General features: G+C 42.9%; 1 protein-coding gene across 2 annotated transcripts in view; it reads left to right on the forward strand.

Annotated features, from left to right (window-relative positions):
- FMR1 (FMRP translational regulator 1) overlaps positions 1-26,156 on the forward strand; it is a 78,280-nt gene that overhangs the window by 41,720 nt on the left and 10,404 nt on the right. For both annotated transcript variants that reach the window (XM_040323794.1, XM_040323792.1), the window contains 7 exons: positions 1,577-1,670; positions 5,603-5,719; positions 7,398-7,568; positions 7,717-7,795; positions 10,657-10,766; positions 24,102-24,188; positions 24,355-24,550. In XM_040323794.1, the coding sequence (XP_040179728.1) occupies positions 1,577-1,670; positions 5,603-5,719; positions 7,398-7,568; positions 7,717-7,795; positions 10,657-10,766; positions 24,102-24,188; positions 24,355-24,550 (854 nt within the window). The remainder of the gene's footprint in view (positions 1-1,576; positions 1,671-5,602; positions 5,720-7,397; positions 7,569-7,716; positions 7,796-10,656; positions 10,767-24,101; positions 24,189-24,354; positions 24,551-26,156) is intronic.

Here is a 26,156-nt window from a genome sequence, read left to right on the forward strand (position 1 = left end):
AAAGTAATCTCTACCCTAATCCGAGCCAGGAAACCGGTCTCTAGGGTGATTTATTACAGGGTCTGGAAGGCCTATGTAGGCTGGTGTGAGTCCAAGTTATGGTTTTCTCGTAAGTTTACCATCGATAGAGTATTAAGTTTTCTCCAGCTAGGAGTGGGTAGAGGACTGGCATTAAGCACAATCAAAGGACAGATTTCAGCTTTGTCAGTATGGTTTCAGCGGCCGCTGGCCACCCACTCGCTGGTTAAGACCTTCATTCAAGGGGTCTTACGTATTAATCCTCCAGTTAAATCCCCGCTTTGTCCGTGGGATTTAAATCTTGTTCTGTCAAGTTTACAGAAACAACCTTTTGAGCCGTTGGCTGAAATTCCTTTGGTTTTACTGACAAGGAAGTTAGTATTTTTGGTCGCCATAGTTTCCGCCAGAAGAGTATCGGAACTGGCAGCCTTATCCTGTAAGGAACCATATCTTATTTTACATAAGGACAAGGTCGTTCTCCGCCCTCATCCTTCCTTCCTACCAAAGGTTATATCCAGTTTTCATCTAAACCAGGATTTGGTATTACCATCCTTCTTTCCTAAACCTACTTCCAGAAAGGAAGGGTTGCTGCATACCTTGGATATTGTCAGGGCCATGAAGGCCTATCTTAAAGCTACAGAGAAGATCCGGAAAACAGATGTGTTGTTCATTTTACCGGATGGGCCCAAGAAGGGGCAGGCAACTGCAAAATCCACCATCTCGAGGTGGATTAAACAGTTAATCACTCAGGCCTACGGCTTGAAGGGGTTGCCTCCTCCGTTATCATTAAAGGCTCATTCTACTAAGGCCATGGGCGCCTCCTGGGCAGCACACCACCAGATCTCTATGGCTCAAGTTTGCAAGGCGGCAACCTGGTCTTCTGTCCACACGTTTACAAGGTTCTACCAGTTGGACGTAAGAAGGAATACTGATGCAGCCTTTGGGCAGGCAGTGCTGCGGGCTGCAGTTTGAGACCCTCGGACTCCGGGGGCTCCCTTTTGAGTAAAATTTAAAATTTAAATTTATTTTTCTCAACTAAGTTGGATTTATTATGATTTGAGTATATCTCTAAATTAAATCCTTTTGTCTTGGGAAGATGTCTCCCTCCCCTCATTGTAAGCATTGCTTTGGGACATCCCACTAGTAATGAATATGCCGCTCTGTGTCCCGTGATGTACGAGAAAGAAAAAGGGATTTTTAATACAGCTTACCTGTAAAATCCTTTTCTTGGAGTACATCACGGGACACAGAGCTCCCACCCCTCTTATGGGGACCATTTTGGGAGGCATACTGCTTGCTACAAAACTGAGGTACTCCTCCTATGGGAGGGGGTTATATAGGGAGGGGCACTTCCTGTTTGAGATTGCCAGTGTCCATCACCTGAAGGTACTCCATATAACCCACTAGTAATGAATATGCCGCTCTGTGTCCCGTGATGTACTCCAAGAAAAGGATTTTACAGGTAAGCTGTATTAAAAATCCCTTTTTTAATACATATTTGATTCGAATTTCTGAAACTTTATTTTTGTACCTGTTGTTGTTTTTGTTTTTTTTTCAGGTGCGCAAAAGAATCTGCCCATAAAGATTTCAAAAAAGCCGCCGGAGCATTTTCAGTAACGTATGACTCTGAAAACTGCCAGCTAGTCATCCTTGTAAGCTTTTCTTCATTTACTGAATGTAGATAATCATTTTAAAATGATTAGTGATTTTAGCAAGCGCGATTGTGTAGTAAACCATAAGATAGGTCGAAATTAGTAATCAACATTATAACTACATTAAAAAAGTAATCACTTATTTTAAAAAGAGAAGTCCAAAGTTACCCCCACAAATAAATATGCTCCCTCCAGACCTTCTCTATCCTATAAGGGTCAAAAATAACCACCTTCTGATATAGTGTCTGCTGCCTATCCAGTCAGCATTTGAGTTTCTGTAGAAATTAAAGCATTTGATTTGTACTTCACTTGGACCATGAACTCTGCAGCTCCATAGGCTGTACTTGATTGTTGTGTCCCTGAAAGTGACAAGAGACAGTCATTTTAAAGCCTTTAGGAGCTTTAGTACACATTCTCCTAATTGAAAAAGGATGTCTAAGTGCAAACCCAATTGCTGACTTACTGGGCAACTTACAATGGCTTCTGCATTGGAATGTAAATATATTCGGCTCTTAAAGAATAGATCGGGGCTGGAGAAATCATATTTATTTTTAAGGGGGCAATCCTCAAATGGTTGTAAATCCCTCTGGGCATTCTATGCATTGAGGTGAAAACCTCATATAATCGTGCAGCTCCCCCAAGCACCCGTTTTACTTACCTGTATCCTCTCTTTCTCGCGCCGGGGACGAGCACACCAGCATTGCCCTCCCTTAATATGCAGTGCTTAAAGGAGTTGTAAATGCAAAAAAAAAATTCACCTTAATGCAATCTATGCATTAAGGTGAAAAAACATTATGTGTTGAGCCCCGTTATACTTACCTGACCCGTCGAAAGTCCCGCGCGGTCACGAGATCCTCTTTGCCGCTCAGCCTGGCCGCTGATTGGCTAGAGCGGATGGATTGAGAGCAGCACAGCCATTAGCTGGCGCTGCTGTCAATCACATCCAGTGACTTGGCGCCGAGGGACGGGGCCGAATGATACAGTGAGCGGCTATGGCCGCTCGCTGTATCACGGGAGCGTGCCCGCAATTACTGACCACCATGCGAGCTCACGCTTTGACTCTGGTGAGTAATTGCGGGGAGGACCAGAGACAACCGCCGAGGGACCCCAGAAGTTGTGGATCGGGGCCATTCTGTGCAAAACGAACTGCACAGTGGAGGTAAGTATGACATGTTTGTTATTTTAAAGCAAACATTTTTTTTCCTTTACAAACGCTTTAAAGTGGATGCAAACCCGCCATACACCCAGTGAAGTGAACAGCCTCAAATGATACACTGAGATGAAACAAATCTCCCTACATATGTTTTAAATCCATGTTGGCTGTCTTCACATTTATATACTGTTTGGAAAAGTCAGATCGCGTTAGGAAATTTTCTGTGTGAGTGTGATGTCTGGGCACATAGCGTTGCTGATTGGAGGAACGGTGCACATACCCTCTCCACATAGGCAGAGACTCTCAGAGGTGTTTTGTAACAGGGACAGCTCCCTGCTAATCTATTTATAGAAACCTCCCCTGACAGAAATTTCAGGCTGCTTTTATGTGATGTGTCCGAGAATTTGTTAGGAGTTATCAGGCTGATTACAGAGGAACTGGTCAGGAGAGAGCAACGGGACTTAGCTCTTTGAAGAGAGATAACGAAACACTGCAGATATGTGCCCAGCTCAGATTTCATGAATTGGGTTTACATCCACTTTAAGGACATCCCTATCGTAATGGAGATGAAGATACCCTGTGTCCAGGAATGAGCGATATTAAAGAAATTCATATTTTTGGTTTTCTTGGAGTACATCACAGGATTCCCACCCATTTTGTCTTTGTGGTTTATTGCTTGCTACAAAAACTGAAGCCTTGGCTAACAGGGAGGGGTTATGCCTAAGTGGGGACTTCCTGTCTTTTTTGCCAGTGTCCTGTCACCTTAAAGTGGCAGCATAACCCTGTCATAATAAAGGTGAAGGTACCTATGATGTACAAGAAAATGATTTTACAAGTAAATCAAAAATCCCATTATTCACTACATTTTTAACAAAATGTTTAAAGTGGAACTAAACCTGAAACCACTACATTCATTGCATCCCGCGAATGATAACTGCCACAAGTGCTTGTGCTTTTAACCAAACGGTCAAGCCATCAAATGGCTGGTGTTCTAACTGCTCACATGTGCAGTTCCATGGTAACTGCAGATCAAACGGAGGCTAAGATGTTTGTAAAGGATAGGAGGGTTTAGTTCCCCTTTAATGTATTAGTTATTTATTAGGTAATGAAACCAGGAGGTGGATGATTGCCGCAGGGCCTGCATCTTTGAAAGCACATCAACAATGACTGCACTCATATTTCCATCCTTCAATATTAAAGGCTAAGTTAACCTTTTCCAGAAAGTAGCCTTTGCTGTCGAGAGGCCCCAAAAGATTGCAAAAATCTGTGCAGCTTTGTAAAATGATCTTTATTGTGGCCTTACCATTTTGAATAACCAAATCGCGATAGCCTAGAAAGATGATTTCTTTGTTTCTTTAACCACTTGGTGCCCACGCTATAGCCGAATGACGGCTACAGTGTGGACCCCAAATATCAAGTCGCTGAGATCCCGGCCCCTTACCACGTGATCAGCTGTCAGCCAATGACAGCTGATCACGTGAAGTAAACAAAAGCTAGTAATTGATTTTTCATTCTCACGCTGACAGCGTGAGGAGATAAAAAAGCCGATCACTGGCTTATGTGTAAGGGACATCGGTCCCAAAGAGGAAGGAGGCACATCTGCCTCCTCTGTGCAGCCAGTACCGCCTGTCAGTGCCCACGAGTGCCACCTATTAATGCCCACAAGTGCCACCTATCAATGCCCACCAGTGTTGCCAATCAGTGCCACCTAGCAGTGCTGCCCATCAGTGCCCATTACTGTCACCCATCAATGCCACCTATTAGTGCCACCTATTAATGCCCCTCAGTGCCGCCTATCAGTGCCCACCAGTGCTGCCTTATGGGTGCCCATCAGTGCAACCCATTGGTGCCCATCTGTGCAGCCTCATCAGCGTACATCAATGAAGGAGACATTTTACCCTTTTTTTTTATTTGGTATTTATTTTATTTTTTTACAAAAAATAAAAAACGCAGAGATGCTCAAATACCACCAAAAAAAAGCTCTATTTGCGGGATTTTTTTTTAATAAAAATGTCATTTGGGTAGTGTTGTATGACCACGCATTTGTCATTCAAATTGTGTCAGCGCTGAAAATTGGTCTGGGCAGGAGGAGGGTTAAAGTGCCCAGTAAGCAAGAGATGGTGTGAGTACTGTGTACTGATGCACGCTGTGGTTCCTCCTGCCAATGGCTATGTCACTACAGAATACAGTAATGGCATGATTGGCAAGAGGAACCAAAGTCTGCATTGTATACAGCATTACCTTCAACATATTTTACACAACTTAAAGGGGTTGTAAAGGTTTGTTTTTTTATTTTCTAAATAGGTTCCTTTAAGCTAGTGCATTGTTGGTTCACATATCTTTTCCTTCGATTTTTCCTTCTAAATGTTTTTTTTTCTTTTTCTGAATTTCTCACTTCCTGTTCCTCCTCAGTAAGCTGTTCTGACTGACTAACCCCCAGCCAGAATGGCTCGGATGATAGTGGCAAGCTTACTGAGGAGAAACAGGAAGTGAGAAATTCAGAAAACAGAAAAAAATCATTTAGAAGGAAAAATCGAAGGAAAAGGTAAGTGAGCCAACAATGCACTAGCTTAAAGGGAACCCATTTAGAAAATAAAAAAACAAACCTTTACAACCCCTTTAAAAGTAAAACCACGACTGCTAATAAGATCGATAGATGTATGTGTGTGTGTGTGTGTGTGTGTGTGATATATATAATAAAAAAAATATATTATTATTTTAAATGTGCATCCCTTCATTTTCTAATAAACCCTTTATCTTCTCCTGTTGCTTGTTACAGTCTGTTAATGAAGTTACAATAAAAAGGGCAAATATGTTGAGTGACATGCATTTCCGGAGTCTCCGCACCAAACTGTCTCTGATGCTGCGAAATGAAGAAGCCAGCAAGCAACTTGAAGTATGTGGATTATGTTTTATCATCATAACTTATTTATTTTTTGCACAAAACCATATGGTCCCTTTCACACGGGGCAGTGGAGGTGCGGTGGCTGTATCGCGCCACTATACCATCGTATTTGCCGCAATATTCGGATGCTAGCGGTGCGGTTTTAACTCTCGCTAGCGGCCGAAAAAGGGTTAATACCACCCGCTGCGCATTGCCGACAGTATTACCGCGGTTTCCCATTGATTTCAATGGGAAGGAGCTGTAAACACCCTGCTCCAAAGATGCTGCTTGCAGGAGATTTTTTCTCCTGCCAGCGCATCGCCTCAGTGTGAATGCTCTCTGGCTTTCACATTGAGAATGCTGGGGCAGGATTATTTCAGGCGTTATTTATGCGCTATTTTTAGTGCTCAGTGTGAAAGGGGCCTAAGACTTGTAAAGGTGTTCATTTGTTAATGCATATTTAAAAAACTGTTGGTATTGATCTACAGAAATTAGACATATTCAACCTTTGTATAGATGCAAATATTTGCAGAATGAAAGAATTTTATGTGTGGTACCTGTGATCCAGCACAACTATTTTTTTATAAAAGAATCTTAGATAAATGAGATCCATTGTGTTATTGTAATACTTTTTTTTTCTTTACTACTGCTACTACAGAACCAACAAAGGGTATTGTTCATGTTTGTTTCACATTTAGTTGCACAACTTCCCAAATTCACTTATGTCAAGACATTTCTCCCATATGTAAATCAAACTTTGGCAGATTGTGTGCCCACTAGCAAATCCTTATGGGGATGCGTGCAATTTTGTCTTTTATTTGATTTGTTTACAGCTTTATGATAACTATGTAACTGTAATTAAAGACAACATTTATTTTTTAATAAAATGGAGAGGGATTAGAACATCTGTCAGGTCAGGTTTTCATTGCCCCACCAATAAATGGGGTATTGTGCCTCTGACTGACACCAATAATGGGGTATTGTGCCTCTCACTGGCACCAATGACGGGCTGCTATTCCTCCCCACTGACACTAATGATGGGGTAGTATTCCTCCCCACTGACACTAATGATGGGGTAGTATTCCTCCCCACTGACACTAATGATGGGGTAGTATTCCTCCCCACTGACACTAATGATGGGGTAGTATTCCTCCCCACTGAAACCAATCATGGGGTAGTATTCCTCCCCACTGAAACCAATCATGGGGCACTATTCCTATAACTCATGCTCGTTATGGGTCACTATTCCAGCTCCTACTTACCACAGGCAAAATCTGAAGGACAGTAAACCGGCTCATTGTTTAATACGTTTGGAGACCCCTGGTTTAGTAGATAGTAAGGCAAATGGGTTGATTTTCAAAATTAACCGTCTTTTTTTCTTTATATAGTAAAGAAAGTAATAAAATAAAACAAACCCCAGTGGTTATTAAATACTACCAAAATAAATTCTCTTATCTGTCCCAAAAAATGAATTTAAATCATTTTTAGGTACAGTGTTGCATGTCTGAGTAATTGTCAAACTATCACAGTACTGAAGGCTCAAAAATAAAGTGATTATGTAATATTCTGGTACCAACGCAAAAGTTAGTTTGTTAAATAAAACTTTATGGCCTTTTCTCCTAATAACTTCTTGTCTTGAACATTTGTGTATTATATTATCACAAAAGTGTTTCTCATGTTGCTTTTGCAGAGCTCAAGGCAGCTAGCATCCAGGTTTCATGAGCAGTTTGTTGTACGAGAAGACCTGATGGGCCTCGCTATTGGCACTCATGGTGCAAATATTCAGCAGGCTAGGAAGGTTCCTGGGGTGACTGCCATCGATTTGGATGAAGATACATGCACATTTCATATTTATGGGGAGGTATGTGCTACTTCTTTTCAACAATCATTTACTGAACTAATGGAACCTCTAAAAGGATAATAAACAGTAAATAAAAGTAATAATTTAAACAAAGCATGGGAAGGATTTTAAATGCTATATAAGTAGTCTATCTAATTTATTGTTTTAGGACCAAGATGCTGTAAAGAAGGCCAGAACCTACCTTGAATTTGCAGAAGATGTCATACAAGTTCCTCGAAATTTAGTCGGTATGTCAGTATGATCCTTTTTTGTCTTTTATTAATGGTTTTTCCTTCACCGGTTTGTCATTCTAATAAAGTTTCTACTGTGCCGTTGTCTACATCTATACAAAGTCTAGTCTACACTTTGAATGAATAGAGCACTTTCTCTGATTGGTTGAGGCATAGAGGCAGGCTGATGACATCACAATCTCTGACAATCAGAGTAAGCTTTGTAATCCTGTATAGAATACAAAGCTGCCTATGAATGGCTGAGTGCCTCTCAGACCGACTCTTATTTTTTTTCCGGGTGTGAGATGGGAAGTCTCTGTCTCACAGGCAGAACCCAGCACAGTGTATACTGTATGTAGCTGAAGCTACATACAGTCCTTAGAGTCAGTGCAGCATTTAGCGAAGGAAATATATTGGACAGAAAACATGGAACTCAGCTTTAAAAATAATGCTTGCAAAAATAGTGTGTGCTCTAAATTGCTTCCAGCATCGCTCGTGTTTCTTGCTGGAAGCCGTAATTTTGTTGAAGCCCCCAGAGTGGTCACTTCCTTATTGGAAACGCTACTCCTCTACTTGGTCTCAAAAACGAAATGTCACGTTCTTCATTTTTAATTCTATACATTGACTGTATGTCTTGGCCCAGTTAAGCCAGCCATAAATGTATCGAATTTCAGCAGGGTCTAATTTTGGTCCATGTTTGGGCACCCTGATTATACAGAAGTCGATCTACGCATTTGATTTCTCTACAACCAGCCTGTTGGGTTTTTCCTGATTGATCAGTGCCGCCAGCTATAGCCGGCAGGGAGGACTCCCCTCCATTAAAACACAATAGCACAGTGGTAAAACCGTTTTTTTTTATAAGTCTCATTTCTGATCATTTTTGAACATATAAAACTGTTGAAAAAACACAAATTTCACCACATGCTTTTTCCTGCATCAATGGATGAGTCCAGTAGTGACAAACTGTGGCCTCCCCGCCGGAAGAAGACAATTGCCGATTCCTCTGTCAACACTGTCTGCATTGATGTGGGGAATCGTGGTTGCCAGAAAGAAATTTGCACAGTGTATGGCCTGCTTAGCTCTTTTGTGTCTCCCTGGCAGGAGAATTTGTCCTGTCGCCTCTACTGCTTTCCCTTTCTCCCTCCCCTCCATGTAGGCTGTGTCATTCCTGTTGCTTTATTCTCTCCTCGGCAACAGTAAATCTTATGCCGCGTACACACGATCTGAATTTCCGTCAAAAGTTCGATGTGAGCTTTTGGTCGGACATTCCGACCGTGTGTAGGCCCCATGGGACTTTTTCGGACCGATTCTCAAATTAGTGGCTCCGATTTTTAGGCACAGCTGAGCATGTGCAGAGCTCAGTGCATTATTTTATTTTAACAAGTACCGTATTTTTCGGCGTATAAGATGACCCCCTAATTTCCCCCTTCTTACTAGTCTTTCTGGAAGCTGAGGGGTAGCCAGAACCGCTGACAGAAACAGGCTTTTTCAAATCTCACTGTGCCATTACATTCCTCACTGTGCCATGCCATCACTTGCCCCCCACTGTGCCATCACTTGCCCCCCACTGTGCCATCACTTGCCCCTCACTGTACCATCACTTGCCCCTCACTGTACCATCACTTGCCCCCACTGTACCTGAACTTGCCCCCCAGTGCAATAACTGCAATCGCTCACTTTTTTTCTGAATAGACTTGCAGGCGGTGACAGTCTCTGTGCTGCGAGCATCAATGATTTGAAAGCCGCGCCTTGTCTTCAGAGTGTTCTGTGATAGGCGGAAAACAAATTTTCCCAGCAGCGCCTCTGTTCTGTGTTCCGCCTATCACGGACGTCTTCTCATCTCGTCCGAGGATGAGAAGGCATCTGTGATAGGAGGAACACAGAACAGAGGCGCTGCTGGGAAGATTTGTGTTCCGCCTATCACAGAACACTCTGAGGAGAAGGAGCGTCTTTTAAATCATTGACGCTGGCAGCACGGAGACCGTCCCCGGCGTATAAGACGACCCCCGACTTTGGATGCATTTTTTTGCATCCAGAAAGTCGTCTTATACGCCGGAAAATAGGGTATATGCACTTTGTTTTAATATTTTACAATGGCTATACCTGCAAAAGGGGCCAGCCTGACATGATCTATCAGGACTTGATATTTAATCTAAAGTTCCACTTTAAAGGGTAACAGAATTTGGCTCTTACACCCTGCACATACCTTCAAAGCAGGCTGTAGCACTTTAGTTTCTTAAATATCAGTTCACTTTTAAATAATACTTTTACTGTTTTAGCTATTCTGATTAATTTTGTAACTATAAATTTTCCGTTGCCTTGCCTTAGTTTGTCATACTGAATAGGGGCAGGTGCAAGCCATGGAGATGGTCATGACCACATGATCTACGAGAATGTGGATCTTAGGTCTGCAGTTGTATTTAAAGAACTAATCTGGACCGCATGAAATGTCGTATGGTGGTCTTATTTTACAATAAATATAGCTATTAAAGCAGAATTTCAGAAAAATATAAATATCCTGAATATGGGGTGAAAAAGTACCTCTCATTTATTTGGGCTTCCTGTAATTCCCTGCGCATAAAACCCTTGAGACATGGATGGGAAGCATATTCGCATATTCTTGTGAGACTCCTTAGCATTATGCAGTGCTGTCAGTCTGATATGGTTAACATGACAGGTAGAGCAACGGATAAGCTTATGGGTGTGGTGTTTATTCTTTACTACTGTATTAACCATTGGTGGCAACAATGTATTTCTCGGCAGTAAAACAAATCCCCCACCACGATTACGTGTGTGTGTGATTTTTTTTTTTTTTTTTTTTTAATATACCTGCTTGATTATCCAACATATAGTAATGCTTCACGTTTTATTGTTTTTAGGAAAAGTTATTGGGAAAAATGGGAAACTCATCCAGGAAATAGTCGATAAATCGGGGGTTGTTCGAGTTAGGATTGAGGCAGAAAATGATAAAAATATCTCACAAGAAGAGGTACATCTAATATTTGGGTATTTGTTTTTTGTTTTAGATTTTAGTTGAAGAATTTAGTTATCTTTTTTAATGTATTGTCTCTTACATTTCAAATACTGTATATTGTGCTTTTATAGCTATTGTGTACCACATCAGCTTTAAAGAGACACTGCCACCTTGCTCATGTAGGGCCAAGTGAAAGTATCTTTTGAAAGGACACTCCTTAACATTCGGGAGTGAGGGGTAGTGTCACTGTCTGTGACTGAGGAAGTTGCTATGACGGAAGACTGATAGCATGAGTAGAAGGCCCCTTCCAGACGAGGCGGATCCGTTGCAGCGGAGTCTGCCAGCTCAGCAGGAGATCTTTTCATTGATCTCTGCTGAGCCGGCGAATGACAGGTCCATCTCTGCTCATTGAGTGGGGAGGGGCCTGTCGTGCACTGCCGATTCCTATGGAGAAATCTGACATGCTGTCCGATCTCATTCAATCCAATAGGACAGATGGCGAACGTATTGCCATGCGTCTGAATTTAGCGGATCGGATGTCATTGGACATGTCACCGCTGACATCCGTCGCTTTATAGACCTGCAAAAAATGGACAGGCGGACCTGAACGGTCCACCTGTGTAAAAGAGGCCTAAGGGGTTGTGGGATGCCCTTTAAACAACATGTTTATTTTGCTGTGAATGGGCAAGGTGACGGGGTCTTTTTAAACGACCATAAAATCAAAACCTGTATTTTTTTTTTTTTTTAAGTGTATGAATGGGTGGGTGGAATTGGCGCTGCTAGTATGAAATGTGTGATCTCATGTGTCAAAGTCATACTTGCAAAAAAACAACAAAAATAAAACCGCCATATACAACACCCTAATGCAAAAAGTGCTCAGTGCAAGTGCAAATTGCATCTGTAACTATGCCCTAAAATAAAGTGCAAATGTGCAATAATACAATATAATAAAAGTATCTGTGTAAACATGATAACAAAGTAGTCCACCAATTCATATAAGCAAAAGTTCAGTTGTAAATGAGAGTGACGTAGGTGCTGCCAAAAGCGTGCATGCAATCAGGCAATAATGTAAGGGAAAAAGTACTTGATCCCCTGCTGATTTTGTATGTTTACCCACTGACAAAAAAATGCTCAGTCTATAATTTTAGTGGTAGGTTTATTTTGAACAGTGAGAGACAAAATAACAAAAATATCCAGAAAAACGCATTTCAAAAAAGTTATAAATTGATTGATTTGCATTTTAATGAGTAAAATAAATAAGTAAGTATTTGATCCCCTATCAAATGGCAATATTTCTGGCTCCCAGGTGTCTTCTATACAGGTAACAAGCTGAGATTAGGAGCCCTCTCTCTTAAAAGGAGTGCTCCTAATCTCAGCTTGTTACCTGTATAAAAGATTCCAATCTCCACCATGGCCAAGACCAAAGAGCTGTCCGAGGATGTCAGGGACAAGATTGTAGACCTACACAAGGCTAACATGGGCTACAAGACAATCGACAAGCAGCTTGGTGAGAGGGTGACAACAGTTGGTGCGATTAATCGCAAATGGAAGAAGCACAAAATAACTGGCAATCTCCCTCGGTCTGGGGCTCCATGCAAGATCTTACCTCATGGAGTTTTAATGAACTACACAGGAGAATCCTGTCAATGATCTCAAAGCAGCTGGGACCATAGTCACCAAGAAAACAATTGGTAACACACTATGCCGTGAAGGAATGAAATCCTTCAGCGCCCGCAAGGTCCCCCTTTTCAAGAAAGCACATGTACAGGCCCGTCTGAAGTTTGCTAATGAACATCTGAATGATTCAGAGGAGTGTGTGAAAGTGTTATGGTCAGAAGAGACCAAAAAAACGAAGGAATGCTACCTATGACTCTCAAGAACACCATCCCCACCATCAGGGTTCAACAAAATCCGGGCGCCCGGTCGCAATTGTGACAAGAAATTGTGACCTGGCGCCCGGGGAAGCTTAGGCCTGCAGAAGGCCGCAAAGCCGCGGCCTGAATTATCGGCCGGCGCGGGCCCACCGCGATCGCGCGGTGGGGGCGCACAGAGACACAGGATGCTGTGTCTCTGTGCGCCCACGCCCGCCGGTAATTGAGGCTGCGGCCTTCACAGAAGAAAGCTTAGGCCTGCAGAAGGCCGCAAAGCCGCGGCCTCAATTACCGGCCAGCACGGGCCCACCGCGATCGCTCGGCGGGGGAGGTGGGGGCGCACGGAGACATAGGATCCTGTGTCTCCATGCGCCCCCACCTCTGGATCTTGTGTTTAGCACTCCATTGACATGTGGTGCAACACGTGTAGTTAACCTCCGGGTGCTATACTGGTGTCGAGAGTATGTCCACTATGACGGGCAAAGCCTGGACACTAAACTGGCCCAGCATTGTGAAAATGGTAAGACAAGGTTTTCCTTTAGCTTTGTCTACATTGGTTCCTAGTTATATTTGTCTTGAGGGATCTGTAGTGAACTCTACATTGCATCCTTATCCAATGCTACACACTTTAAAATAAGGGCTGTGGAAAGTAACTATTAATTCATCGATTTTAATCTTATCCAATGCTACACACTTTAAAATAAGGGCTGTGGAAAGTAACTATTAATTCATCGATTTTAATCTTTAATTTTTTTGATCGATCAAAATTCTTTTGATTGGTACTCGCCTCTCTGCCGGCTTCCGGGCCTTCAGGGAGTTCCGTCGGAGATCCGGTGACCTCGCGGACACCGGCGGGGCTTGCCGTGTCCATCTGAAGGGCTCCTTTGCTGTGCCTTTATATCTGCATGCCGGTGGGACCTTACTATCTGACACACACACTTCCCTATATCAACCTGGAATACTACAGCCATCCACTGGGAGTTGTGATAGTTTCCTTCACGGGACATCTACATGCCGACGGACTGATGTTAACCTCTCCCCATCTGGATTCAGCAGTGGTATCATCCTACACATTTTTATGCCAGTATTATGCTTAAGTACATGTTTTTATGACTGCTTTTGCTACCGTTTGGTATTACTCGCACCATTTTTACAGTTTATGTAGTTACATCGATTTTATCTCCAGTGTAATATTTATTTTGTTACCTACTTGAAGACTATAACAGTTTTAATGCTATTCCCAATCATGCTCTGCCTTTGTGTGTTTTTTGTATCCTTTTATCCATTTTTCCAGTGGTTGGTAGCTGCACTGGGAATGAGCCTGCAAGGAGATCAGCTAAAAGTAGTTGGATCTGTATGTGCGTTATAATTAATCGAAATTAGTCGATTAATCGATTTAAAAAAACAAACGATTAATCGAACGCAAACATTTTAATCAGTAACAGCCCTATTTAAAATTGCTGTTTTTTTTCTTCCAATTTGCTACCAGAAGTTTCCCTCTAGCCACTGATGTAGTACTTATGAGTCCTAACTTCACACTTCTAGCCCCCATTTTCTGCTGATGACAAAGTGATAATTTGCCATCTCACCTGTTGCCTGATACTTCAAAAAAACAGTCATAGGAACTCTGTTAGAGCCTGGGTTATTGCAAGTTCTTTATACTGGACACGTTGCATCCTCCTCAGTTCGCATATCTTTTGTGAGTAGAATATTCTCACTTGGCAATGGCGGATTACAGGGGCTCGGGAGCAGGAACACATGGGACAGAAAGTGGTGATTCTGCTGCAGGCCCTGAGGAAAAAAATGCAAGTTTCTCTCAGATTGCTAGCTGTTCACTTGTTCCCGGAGCAAAATCACACGTTGACAAAACTTTTAATTAAAAAATATGACACCAGTAAAGTTAGCCCAATTTTCTTTATATTGTGAAAGATAATGTTACCCCGAGTAAATTGATACGCAACATGTCACGCTTCAAAATTGCCTCCGCTCGTGGAATGGCGACAAACTTTTACCCTTTAAAATCTCCATAGGCGACGTTTAAAAAAATTCTACAGGTTGCATGTTTTGAGGTCTAGGTCTAGAATTATTGCTCTCGCTCTACCAATCGCGGCGATACCTCACATGTGTGGTTTGAACACCGCTTTCATATGCGGGAGCTACTCATGTATGCGTTCGCTTCTGCGCGCAATCTCGGCGGGACAGGGCGCGTTCCTGGCTCCTAACTTTTTTAGCTGGCTCCTAGATTCCAAGCAAATTTGTCAAGCCCTGCCCACCGTCAAACATGGAGGTGGAAACATTATGCTTTGGGGGTGTTTTTCTGCTATGGGGACAGGACAACTTCACTGCATTAAAGGGACGATGGATGCGGCCATGTACCATCAAATCTTGGATGAGAACCTCTTTCCCTCAGCCAAGGCACTGAAAATGGGTTGTGGATGGGTATTCCAGCATGACAATGACCCAAAACACGTGGCCAAGGCAACAAAGGAGTAACTCAAGAAGAAGCACATTAAGGTCCTGGAGTGGCCTAGCCAGTCTCCAAGTCTAATGCCGCGTACACGCAATCATTTTTCGGCATGAAAAAAACGTTTTTCAAAAAGGTAATTTAAAATGATCATGTGTGGGCTTCACATCATTTTTCGGGTTGTAAAAAATGATCGTGTGGGCTAAAACGACGTAAAAAACCTGCGCATGCTCAGAAGCAAGTTATGAGATGGGAGTGCTCATTCTGGTAAAACTACCGTTCATAATGGAGTAAGCACATTCATCACGCTGTAACAGACAACAAAAGCGCAAATCGTCTTTTACTAACACTAAATCAGCTAAAGCAGCCCAAAGGTGAATGGAACTTCCCCTTTATAGTGCCATCGTACGTGTTGTACGTCATCGCGCTTTGCTAGATAGTTTTTTAAAAACGATGGTGTGTAGGCAACATCGTTTTAATGATTAAGTTGGGAAAACTTTTTTTTTTCGACATGCTGAAAAACCTACGTTTTTTTTTTTCATGCTAAAAAATTATCGTGTGTACGCGGCATTAGGCCTCGTACACACGACCGGTTTTATCGGCAAAAAACAGCAAGAAAACTGCTTCTTGCAGAGAAAGCCGTTCGTGTGTACAAGGCGTTCAGGTTTCTCACCTGAAAATCAGGCAAGATTCTTGACGAGAAAAAAAGAGAACCTGCTCTCTTTATTTTTTTTCTCATCGAGATTCTCGTTTGCCTGTTTCCAGACGAGAAACCTGAGAGTGTGTATACTTACTGTACCTGTCGCTGTGGAAACCCGCGCATGCTCAAAATGACTTTGATGCATGTGCGGTAGCTTCCACGGCATAGGTTGGGTGAAGCAAGATGGCGGCGACTGCATCGAATGTGACGAGCGCATGCTCATCGTACGTGATGACGTCACTGCGTTCTTTCCTTTCAAGGGAACCGCGGTTCTTTTGAAATGAAAGTCAGTACACTCGGGCAGCAAGAGTTTCTTGCCAAGAATCTCGTCAGGGAAAACGACGGGTTTTTTCGTGACGAGATTCTCGGTCGTGTGTAGAAAAAAATGTGGAGGGAAGGTTCAAGTTACCAAACGTCAGCCTTGAAACATTAATGACTTGGAGAGGATCTGAAAATAAGAGTGGGACAAAATCCCTCTTGAGATGTGTGCAAACCTAGTGGCCATCTATAAGAAACGTCTGACCTCTGTGATTGCCAACAAGGGTTTTGCCACCAAGTACTAAGTCATGTTTTGCGAAGGGGTCAAATGCTTATTTCACTCATTAACCACTTGATATATAGCTCACGACTATATACGTCCTGTTTTTAAAGATGGATATCTCGGTAACCGCAGCAGCTGCTGCCACAACCGAGATATCCATCTTTTCCTTGAGCGGTCCTGTAAACGATAACGGTGGTCTCTACGGCGGATTCACCGCGAGATCACCATTATCGGCGGCGGGAGAGGGGCTCCCGCGCCCTCCGCCGCTTACCGGAGCCGTCGGTAGCGGCGGAGGCGATCTGGTTCTGTCCCCTGCTCGGCTGAGATACGAGTGAGGGCAAGATGTTCCCCATAGCATAGCAGGGCGGAAGTGACGTCAAAACGTCACTTCTGCCCATGCTTCTTAAAGCAATATTTTCTTGTCATTTTTTCAAATGACTAATTATTATTTTTTTTTTTTTTTTTTTGCATTTAAGTCTAAATATGAGATCTGAGGTCTATTTGACCCCTGATCTCATATTTAAGAGGACATGTCATGCCTTTTTTCTATTACAAGGGATGTTTACATTCCTTGTAATAGGAGTAAAATTGATCCATTTTTTTTCAGTGTAAAAATTAATAAAATAAATAAAACAAATTATTTTATTTTTTTTAAAGCGCCCCATCCCGACGAGCTTGCGCGCAGAAGCAAACGCATACGTGAGTAGCGCCCGCATATGAAAACGGTGTTCAAACTACACAAGTGAGGTATCACCGCGATCGTTAGAGCGAGAGCAATGATTCTAGCCCTAGACCTCCTCTGTAGCTCAAAAGATGCAACCTAAAGAATTTTTTAAACGTCGCCTATGGAGATTTTTAAGGGTAAAAGTTTGACGCCATTCCACGAGCGGGCGCAATTTTGAAGCGTGACATGTTGGGTATCATTTTACTCGGCGTAACATTATCTTTCACAATATATAAAAAAATCGGGCTAACTTTACTGTTGTCTTAATTTTTTAATTAAAAAAAGTGAGATTTTTCCAAAAAAAGTGCGCTTGTAAGACCGCTGCACAAATATGGTGTGACAAAAAGTATTGCAATGACCGCCATTTTATTCTCTAGGGTGTTAGAACCCCCAAACATTATATATACATTTTTTTTTTCTAAGTAATTTTCTAGCAAAAAAAAATGTTTTAGTCTTGTAAACGTCAAATCTGAAAAACAGCCAAGGTCCTTAAAGCGGAGGTTCACCCAAAAATTCACTTTTTGACATTAGCTCCAGGATACTGCTAACATCTGCAGTATGCTGGGTTTTTTTTTTGTACTTATCGTTATATGAGCCCTTGTTATCCGACTCCGAGTGGGGAATCCTGCGGGGAATGGGCCTTTCTAAGCGAAGAGGATTTGATTGACGGGTGCTAAGGCGCGCCTTCCGAAAATACCCGAAGTGACAGTCGGGCGTTTACGGCACCTGCACCCGACTGTGACTTCGGGTATTTTCGGAAGGCGTGACGTGCTTTAGCAGCCCGTCAATCAACTCCTCTTCGCTTAGGAACGCCTATACCCGGAAGTAATCCCCCGCTCGGAGCCGGATAACAATGGCTCGTATAACGATAAGTACAAAAAAAAAAAAACAGCATACTGCAGATGTTAGCACTGCAGTATGCTGGAGGGATGTAGCTAATGTCAGAAAGTTTATTTTTGGGTGAACCCCCGCTTTAAAGCGGAGTTCCAACCACAATTAGCATTTTTTAAATGTATGTCCTTTCATCCTGCATTTTTATAATATAAATCCGGTCACTTACTATTTTACAATCCGCCACCGATCCGCATAGATATTCAAAAAAGATAGTTTATAAAACTATGTCTACACGGTTGTCATTTTGCTTGTGGGCATTGTGAATCCTATAAGCACTTACTTCCTGGAAGTCTTGGATGGGGAGTGATAATTGGGTAGCACACTGCATCCTGGGAAATGACACACATTTCCCAGGAGCATTAGAGGGAGATGATGTTAGAATCCTGGGTGGTTTCAAATGCAGATTTCGTGGGACTGCATAGCAACAGGCATTTCCAGATGAGTAAAAAAAAAATGGTTTTATTTTTTTTTTTTTTACTTTTTTAGGTCTAATGAGCACAATAATGAAAAAAAACATTTTGGGATGGAAATTCCACTTTTTTAATTGCAATAACTTTTTTGAAATGTGTTTTTCTGGATATTTTTGTTATTCTGTCTCTCACTGTTAAAATAAACCTACCATTAAAATTATAGACTAATTGTCTTTGTCGGGCAAACTTACAAAATAAGCAGGGGATCAAATACCTTTTCCCCTTGCTGTATTGCATGCATGTTTTTGGCAGCATCTACTTCACTCTAATTTATCACTGAACTTTTGCTTATATGAATTTTGTGGACTTTTATTTGAATTGATGGACTATTTTTCCCCTCCCTGTATCTTTGTGTCACACTTGTGCCCCTCTCTATTGTGCTGCATTCACCAGATGACACTACCCAAGGGTAACTAGCCTCCATAGTCTCAAATTACTCACAGCTACCTCCTTAGTCTCGTGCTTCAACAGTGAGCTCATGAAAAGACAATAATGGTAGTACCCATAGTGTGACTCTGTACAGCTATTTTATTGCGCAAGATAATCAGTAAATTTACAGGAATCCTAAACGAATACAGATGTTGTATACAAAAACTAGGAAGTCTTGGTCACGGTGCATTCCATGGACCAAAACTGAATGTGACGTAGTGACACAATAGCGCTGCCCTTCGACTTATGCATTTCATTACAGGGACGTCATCGGAAGTGGCCGCTTCCAATGACGCCATCGGCGAAACACGTAAATAAGCCTCGCTAGGGCGGTATGGAGCCGATGAAGGGGGCGGGAGTAGGTGTCCTATCTGCCTCTCTCTGGGGTTATCAGTCAGGGAGGAGGGATTGGGGGCTCCAGCTTCAGGGAGAGACACAGCACGGCTACCATACCACAATGCCTTTCTGCAGCCAGTAACCACCAGCATGAGAGAGAGCCAGGCCCCCCCCCCCCCATCCCTGCCACATCCACTGGTTTTTATATCCACCCCTGCCCCCCCCCCCTACTCTCTTTCTATGATTGACAGCCCCTGACCCCTCCCTCCACCCTGCCCTTACCCCCACCTATGCAGGGCTCCACTGCACAGTCAGGAGGTCTCAGCCCAGTGCAGTGCCAGCACGGAAATGGAGATCGCTGGCACCGGCACAGCTGGAGAGCTCTGGCACCGGCATGGAGAGTGCTGGCGCGGAGATGGAGAGCACCGGCGCTGAGATGGAGGAAATGACCACCAACACTTTTTAAAGCTTTTAATATATGTAATATATGCAGTAATTTTATTTGTATTTTTTTTTGCTTGAGATATTTTTCCCATAATGAGTGTGAGTGGGGCTCCATGTCTAGGTTTGGCCTAACAAAGCCTAGAGCCGCCTCTGATTGTATTATTGCACATTTGCACTATATTTTAGGGCATAGTTGCATATGCAATTTGCACTTGCACTCAGCACTTTAGGTGGTTGTTGTATTTGCCTGTTTTTGTTTTTTCATGTATGACTATTTGACACATGAGATCGCACATTTCATATTCACAGCGCCAATTCCACCCACCCATTCATACACTTCATCTTGATCACCTAGCTTTTTGTGGGTGGTATATGTTGAGGCAGCAGCTATTAGCACTTCTTTCTTTCAGTCCATAGTACGGAACTATTTTTATTACATATTTTTATTTATTTTTTTGTTTCAGAACTGATGAACATAAACCCAGTTGAACCGGTTTTTAAAAAACAATTAGAGAGCAGTTAACCTTTAAAGCTGAAGCTAGAACAAGAAAAATAGCACTGCAAGGTTCAAATGCTTGTTATGTCTGTAGGTGCAGAAATAAGCATAAACCTTATTCCGCACTCCAGCAGGCTTTCTCTATCCTTACCACTGGTCACCCCACAGATTCAGAGGGACCACCCCCATGCTGAAGCTTTGGGTATTTTTGGATTTCAGCTTAAAAATGCATAGTTGATAACATCTTAAGGTTAAAGATGGAGTTTAGACTGTCTGAACTGATTTGTGAAGTTCTGGCTTTAAAGCTAAACGCCAGCTTTTATTCAAATTTAGTTTGTTTTCAACCAAACTGGTTCATACAAACTATTACCTTCACTGAGAAATGCAGAAGCTGGGAGCTCTGTTTAATCTGTATGTAGCCTCAGATACCTATAGCACACAGCGCTGTATTCCAGCACAAGGATGGAAACTTCTGGTTTCGCACCGGACCTGCGCTCAGCTTTTCACAGGGAACTTTGTATTTTATGAATGAATACAAAGCTTCCTCTGAATGGTAGAGAGGCAGAAGGATAACCTTAGTGAATCATTCGGAGGAAGCTTTGTATTCATTCATGACTCGATTTTGTAACAGGTGTGGGGCAGGAGTTCCCATCACACTGCTGGAACATGGTGCTGTATACTGAATGTAGCTGAGGCTACATACAGTTCATACAGCATTGACAACCATTGCATCTGTTAGTGAAGGTATTGTTTTTTTGGTTGGACCAGCTTGGCCCAATCAAACTATTGTAAGTGGTTGTAAACCCAGCTTTGTTATTTTTACCTACAGGTACGCCTATAATGAGGGTTACCTGTAGGTAAAATAAATATCTCCTAAACTTGCATGCAGCAAGAGATATTCACCCTTCATGCAGCTGCTGGCATCAGCGTGGCATGCGCTCTAAAGGTCCGGCATATCATACAGGATCTTCAGAGCTTCTTTTTAACCAAGAGCTCCCATGCGCATGCATTGGACTGATGTCATTGCTGTCTCTACCACTCGCGAACCCGGAAGAAGGGCTGGAGGAACATGTCAGCCCCCTCAGCGGTGACTGGGCGCCTTTGGGAGGGCTTTGTTTTAGCCGCTGGGAGGGCTTTGTTCTAAGGTAAGTATTTCATAATGGGCAAGTATGCAATGCATACTAGCCCATTATGAGATTGTCCTGCATGTTTTTTTTTTTTTTTCAGTGGTTTTACAACCGCTTTAAACTTCACTAAAAACTGGAAATCAACTTCAAGCTATTGGTGGACACATTATTGAACAAATTTAGGGCCAACCTAACATTAATAGATGGTAAACACTTTAACAAGAAACTACAAAAAGAAGATAATAAAGAATGCTGAGAAATTTGGACACCAGCCTATTCCTTCTATTTGTTGACCATCCACTGTGCTGGTGATCTGACCAATTTGAGCCTTGTGGTCTAGTTGCTGTATTGGGAATGAAAAAATTATTGTAACGTTGCACCCAGCCGAATCTGCAGCAGAACTGGTATTGTCACGACATATGTCCATTGTTTTTCACCGTAGATTCGCCAGGATGATTTCTCTTTTGTTCACTGACAGACAAAGCACTTCACATTCTTGATACTAGGGGTGTAGCGCTACCTTCAGGAGTAGGACACTAGGCAGAAAAAGTTAGAACTGCTTTTGAGCAGTCCTAATTGGTAGTGAACACCCTCTCTGCAATAGGCAGCTACTGAGCCGATTTTTCTCAGGAGAGTTGCCCAAAACACCTGCTTGATCAGTAAGTAGATGCTTGCCCAGGTCCTGCAGGGTGTGATGGCCCGGTTCAGGAGTCAGTAAGGCATGGGGGCTTCTTTGCCAACCCGTTTATGGTTCTGAAGGAGGAATGTGTCTGTCCGATACTGGACCTCAAGGCCCTGAATTGCTTTGTGAAATAGGTTTAAGATGTAATCCATTCGTTCTGTGGGGGGCCTCCCTTCATCAGGGGGATTGCCTGGCCTCCATAGACATCAAGGATGTGTATTTGCACATTGCCATCTGTATCGGGTACCAGCACTTCCTGTGCTTTGTGGTCCAGGATGTACATTATACAACAAGGGAAGAGGCGCCTCTGGGTGCAATAGTTTAACACAATTTTATTAAAAGCATAGGTAAAAACCACTCACATTTTGGTGGTGAAATGTAGGCATGTAAAAGAAAATCCAAGTAGGAAGAGGTGGATGTCATCCGGTCCGTCAGGTCCTTGGTCCTTGCTGGGACACTGTGGAGGGAGGGGAGATCGATGTCTTCTCACCCCTTGTTGTTAGGGCCGGCTGCGATGGAGGGATCTCGTGTAGCACTCGAAGCGCGGATGGACTAGCGGGCGAGGGGTGATGACGTCACCGGGCATGCTACGCGTTTCTGAGTGGTCAGGCAGCGAATGACGCGGCTGCCGCACTCCTTTCTCAAGCTAGTAAGGGGAGGATGGAGCTAGAGTTGTATTGCAAGAGTGGGGAGGGGACAAGACAGGGCAGGCAGGGGATTGGTGGAAAACGGATTGGAGACACTGGATAGGGCGGGGAGCAGGATGTACATTATCAATTTGTAGCGCTCCCTTTTGGTCTGACCTCTGCCCCCCCAGGTGTCCATTAAAGTGCTGGCTCCAGTCCTGGCATTGCTGAGACCTTGGGGGATTGCCATGATAGCCTATCTAGATGACCTCCTCCTGTGAGTGGATTTTCATTTTCTGCTGATGGACAGCCTGGCAACCACCATGCGCACTGTGCAGAAGTTGGGCTCATTATTGAAACCTCCAGAAGTCCTCTCTGACTCAGACGTCTGGAATATTTGGCACTAATCTTCAACATGCACAGACCAAGTTGTTCCTCACGCTGGAAAAGCTTCGGAAACCCTGGACCGCCGATCAGTTGCCGCTGTCTTTGCAGGTGGTCTTCTCTACACGTTTTGCATGTAGGTTCTAGGTCTCGTGGTGTCCACCTTTTTGAGGCAGTTCCATATGCACAGTTCCACACAAGGGTCCTGCAGAAGATGTCCCTGTCCAGGTGGTGATAGGTCTCCTCTGTCATGGACAACCATATCCGCATGGCACACTTGACCAGGGCCTCCCTTCTCTGGTGGCTTCAGTCTCACTCTTTGGGCTGGAAAGTCGTTTATCTCTCTCCATTGAACAGTGGTCGTGATGGACACCAGCCTGTCCAGCTGAGGGGAAGTTCTGAGCAAAATGTCGACCCAGCTTCTTCGCAATCGCCTATTTAAATCACCAAGGCATAAAGCTGGGTTCGGCAGCGGCGCTGGAGGCCTCACACATTCTTCAGTGGGTAGAACGTCACTTGCAAGCTCTTTCTGCCATTTAGAATCCAGACATGAACAATTGGCAGGAGTACTACCTCAATCGTCAGATGCTGGATCAATGGAAGAGGTCGAGACTCGTTGCAAAAATGCGGGATCCCCTGGCGGATGCGATGGCTTCTCTAGTGTGACTGTGGAACCATTATCAACTTTATTTTATGCCTCCCCTACCTTCAGGCAAACAGTCCAGTCTTATGCCATTAAGGGTCATGCTCTTTCCTTCCTCCGATACAGCAAACTCCACCAAGGCGATTAGTGCCTCCTGGGTGTTCCGACATCAGGTGCCAAGTTTTGCAAAATTGTTGTTTTTTGGTTATCGTGAAATCCCTTTCTCCGAATTCTATTGACGGACACAGATACGCACCCCTCTTTTTGGGTTATTTTCTTGTACTGCTTTGTGATGACCTGAGCTGCCTACTGCAGAGAGGGGCTTTACTATTTTTTTTTTCTGCCTTCTTTTTTTTTTCTGCCTTCTGAAGGTGGCGTTATAACCTTACGGTCAAGAATATGATGTGCTCTGTCTGTCAGTGAAGCCAGAAAAATTCATTTTTAGGGGAGCTACAAAGATTCCCATTTTCTGTACATATTTATCATATATCTTTGTGAATTGTGCCAATGTTTTTTCAGGGAATGGTTCCATTTGTTTTTGTGGGTACAAAGGACAGTATCACCAATGCAACAGTTCTACTGGACTATCACCTGAACTATTTAAAGGTAATTTCTATAACTTTACATCCGAATGCATTTCAAGAAAGGTTTATATGATCTTTTAAAATTATTGTATTTCATGCACAGATATGAGGTCAGTAATGCCACTGAATGTTGTCTTTTCTTTATTTTACTTGGATACAAAGATCTAATATGTTTTCAATGATGCTAGGAAGTAGACCAACTTCGTTTGGAGCGGATTCAGATTGATGAACAGCTTCGACAGATCGGAGCTAGCTCAAGGCCTCCACAGAATCGTCCTGATAAAGAGAAGGGTTATCTGAGTGAGGACTGCAGTGGTATTGGAAGGGGAGGACGTCCCTACAACAACAGAGGGCGCAGCAGGCGGGGTACGGGATATGCCTCAGGTGGGTCTTTTGAACTTGACAACCTAGTCCAAAGAGACACTTATTCTGATTCTTTAAAACATTCAGTCAAAACAAATCTTTTGTGAACATAAAGTGAGTCTATTAATGATTTTTACAGGATATAAGAAAGAATGCTACTCATGAAAAAACCCTGAAAATCTAAGCAGAGTACCACCTACAATTTAGGGCCTTTTTAGACACTCAGGTTCTTGTTTTTGAGGTTAACGCTTGATGTGTTGTGTTAAGACAATCCATTTTAAAAGAAACTAGGACAGACCGAGCAACAGACATTCAGCATTTTTCGTGCTGGTCCGCAACACTCGGTAGTGCTCTGCAACACAAGTGCATCGGTGCTGAGTTGCCTTGTTGCATTAACGTGTGTTGTGGTAGTGCCCATGATACTGCGGTTCACCACATTGCAAAGATGTATACTCATAGAGGTCCATCAGTGATACCACTCGCATACACAGGGCACAGTGCAGGTTATAAATCATGACTTGTGAAAGAAAATTGGTAGATAGGGGGCGCTGAAATTAATGAATAATCCAATAAGAAGTGGCAGTAAAGTGCCTGTGCAAACAATGCAAAAAATTTGGGAAACCTTAAATTAGCAATAAGTAAAATTCCTAATAAGGATATTAATACCTATCATATGTGTACCAAACAACAAGTGAATAAAGTGCATGTGCAATTTGTAAACAAGTGAAATGAGTACATAAACCTTAAATGTAAATCACACAAAAAACCTTGAACATATGTGCGCTATACAATAAATATGTTAAATTAACATATATGTGCACTGAGTACCCCAAAAAAGGGGGGAAATCAGCAAAAAGATGAAAATAAATATAAAAATAAAAACAAAACAAAAAAACACCAAACAATGTTTGTAAATGTGAAAATTTCACAAAAATGTAAACCAGTGAAGAGTCACAAAGAAAAGTCCATAATCATAAATGGTATGTGTCCATAAATTCCTTAATCTTTACTATTTGTGTGGTAAGTTGCAGAGGAGCAGGAATTACACCTTCACCAATCCTATCACCCAAACGTGCATAAAGGATGGCCCCTTACCGCATGGAGTTGACCTTTTTAACTAAAAAAAGATCAAATAAGGCTTTGCTGTCACCCTGGACAGATTGTGGATGGTCTGAGGTTCCTATGGGTCAGCTTAGTAGGACATCATAAAAAATATATAAAAAACAGAGAGATGCCGCCATAGCATATTATCATTTATTAAAATGGTTTAAAACAAAGCAGGTGACGAGTGGAGGCTTACTTTGCAAGTGCCCAAATCCCGGCACTGAGGCTTTGGGCTTTGATCAGAAAGGTAACGATCCTGAGGACCTGTTCCGTGGAGAGTGATGTCCGCGCTGGGGTGTTCTACGGCGTGCGTTCCACCTTGCAGAAGCCGAGAACCAGCTGGACAGGAAGCTGTGCGTGGTCTGCGTGTCGCCTCAACGTACGTTTCAGTAATCCGTCATCAGGAAGCGCCCCTGATGACGGATTACTGAAACGTACGTCGAGGCGACACGCAGACCACGCACAGCTTCCTGTCCAGCTGGTTCTCGGCTTCTGCAAGGTGGAACGCACGCCGTAGAACACC

Source organism: Rana temporaria, chromosome 9, assembly GCF_905171775.1.
Source record: "Rana temporaria chromosome 9, aRanTem1.1, whole genome shotgun sequence".
Lineage (NCBI taxonomy): Eukaryota > Metazoa > Chordata > Amphibia > Anura > Ranidae > Rana > Rana temporaria.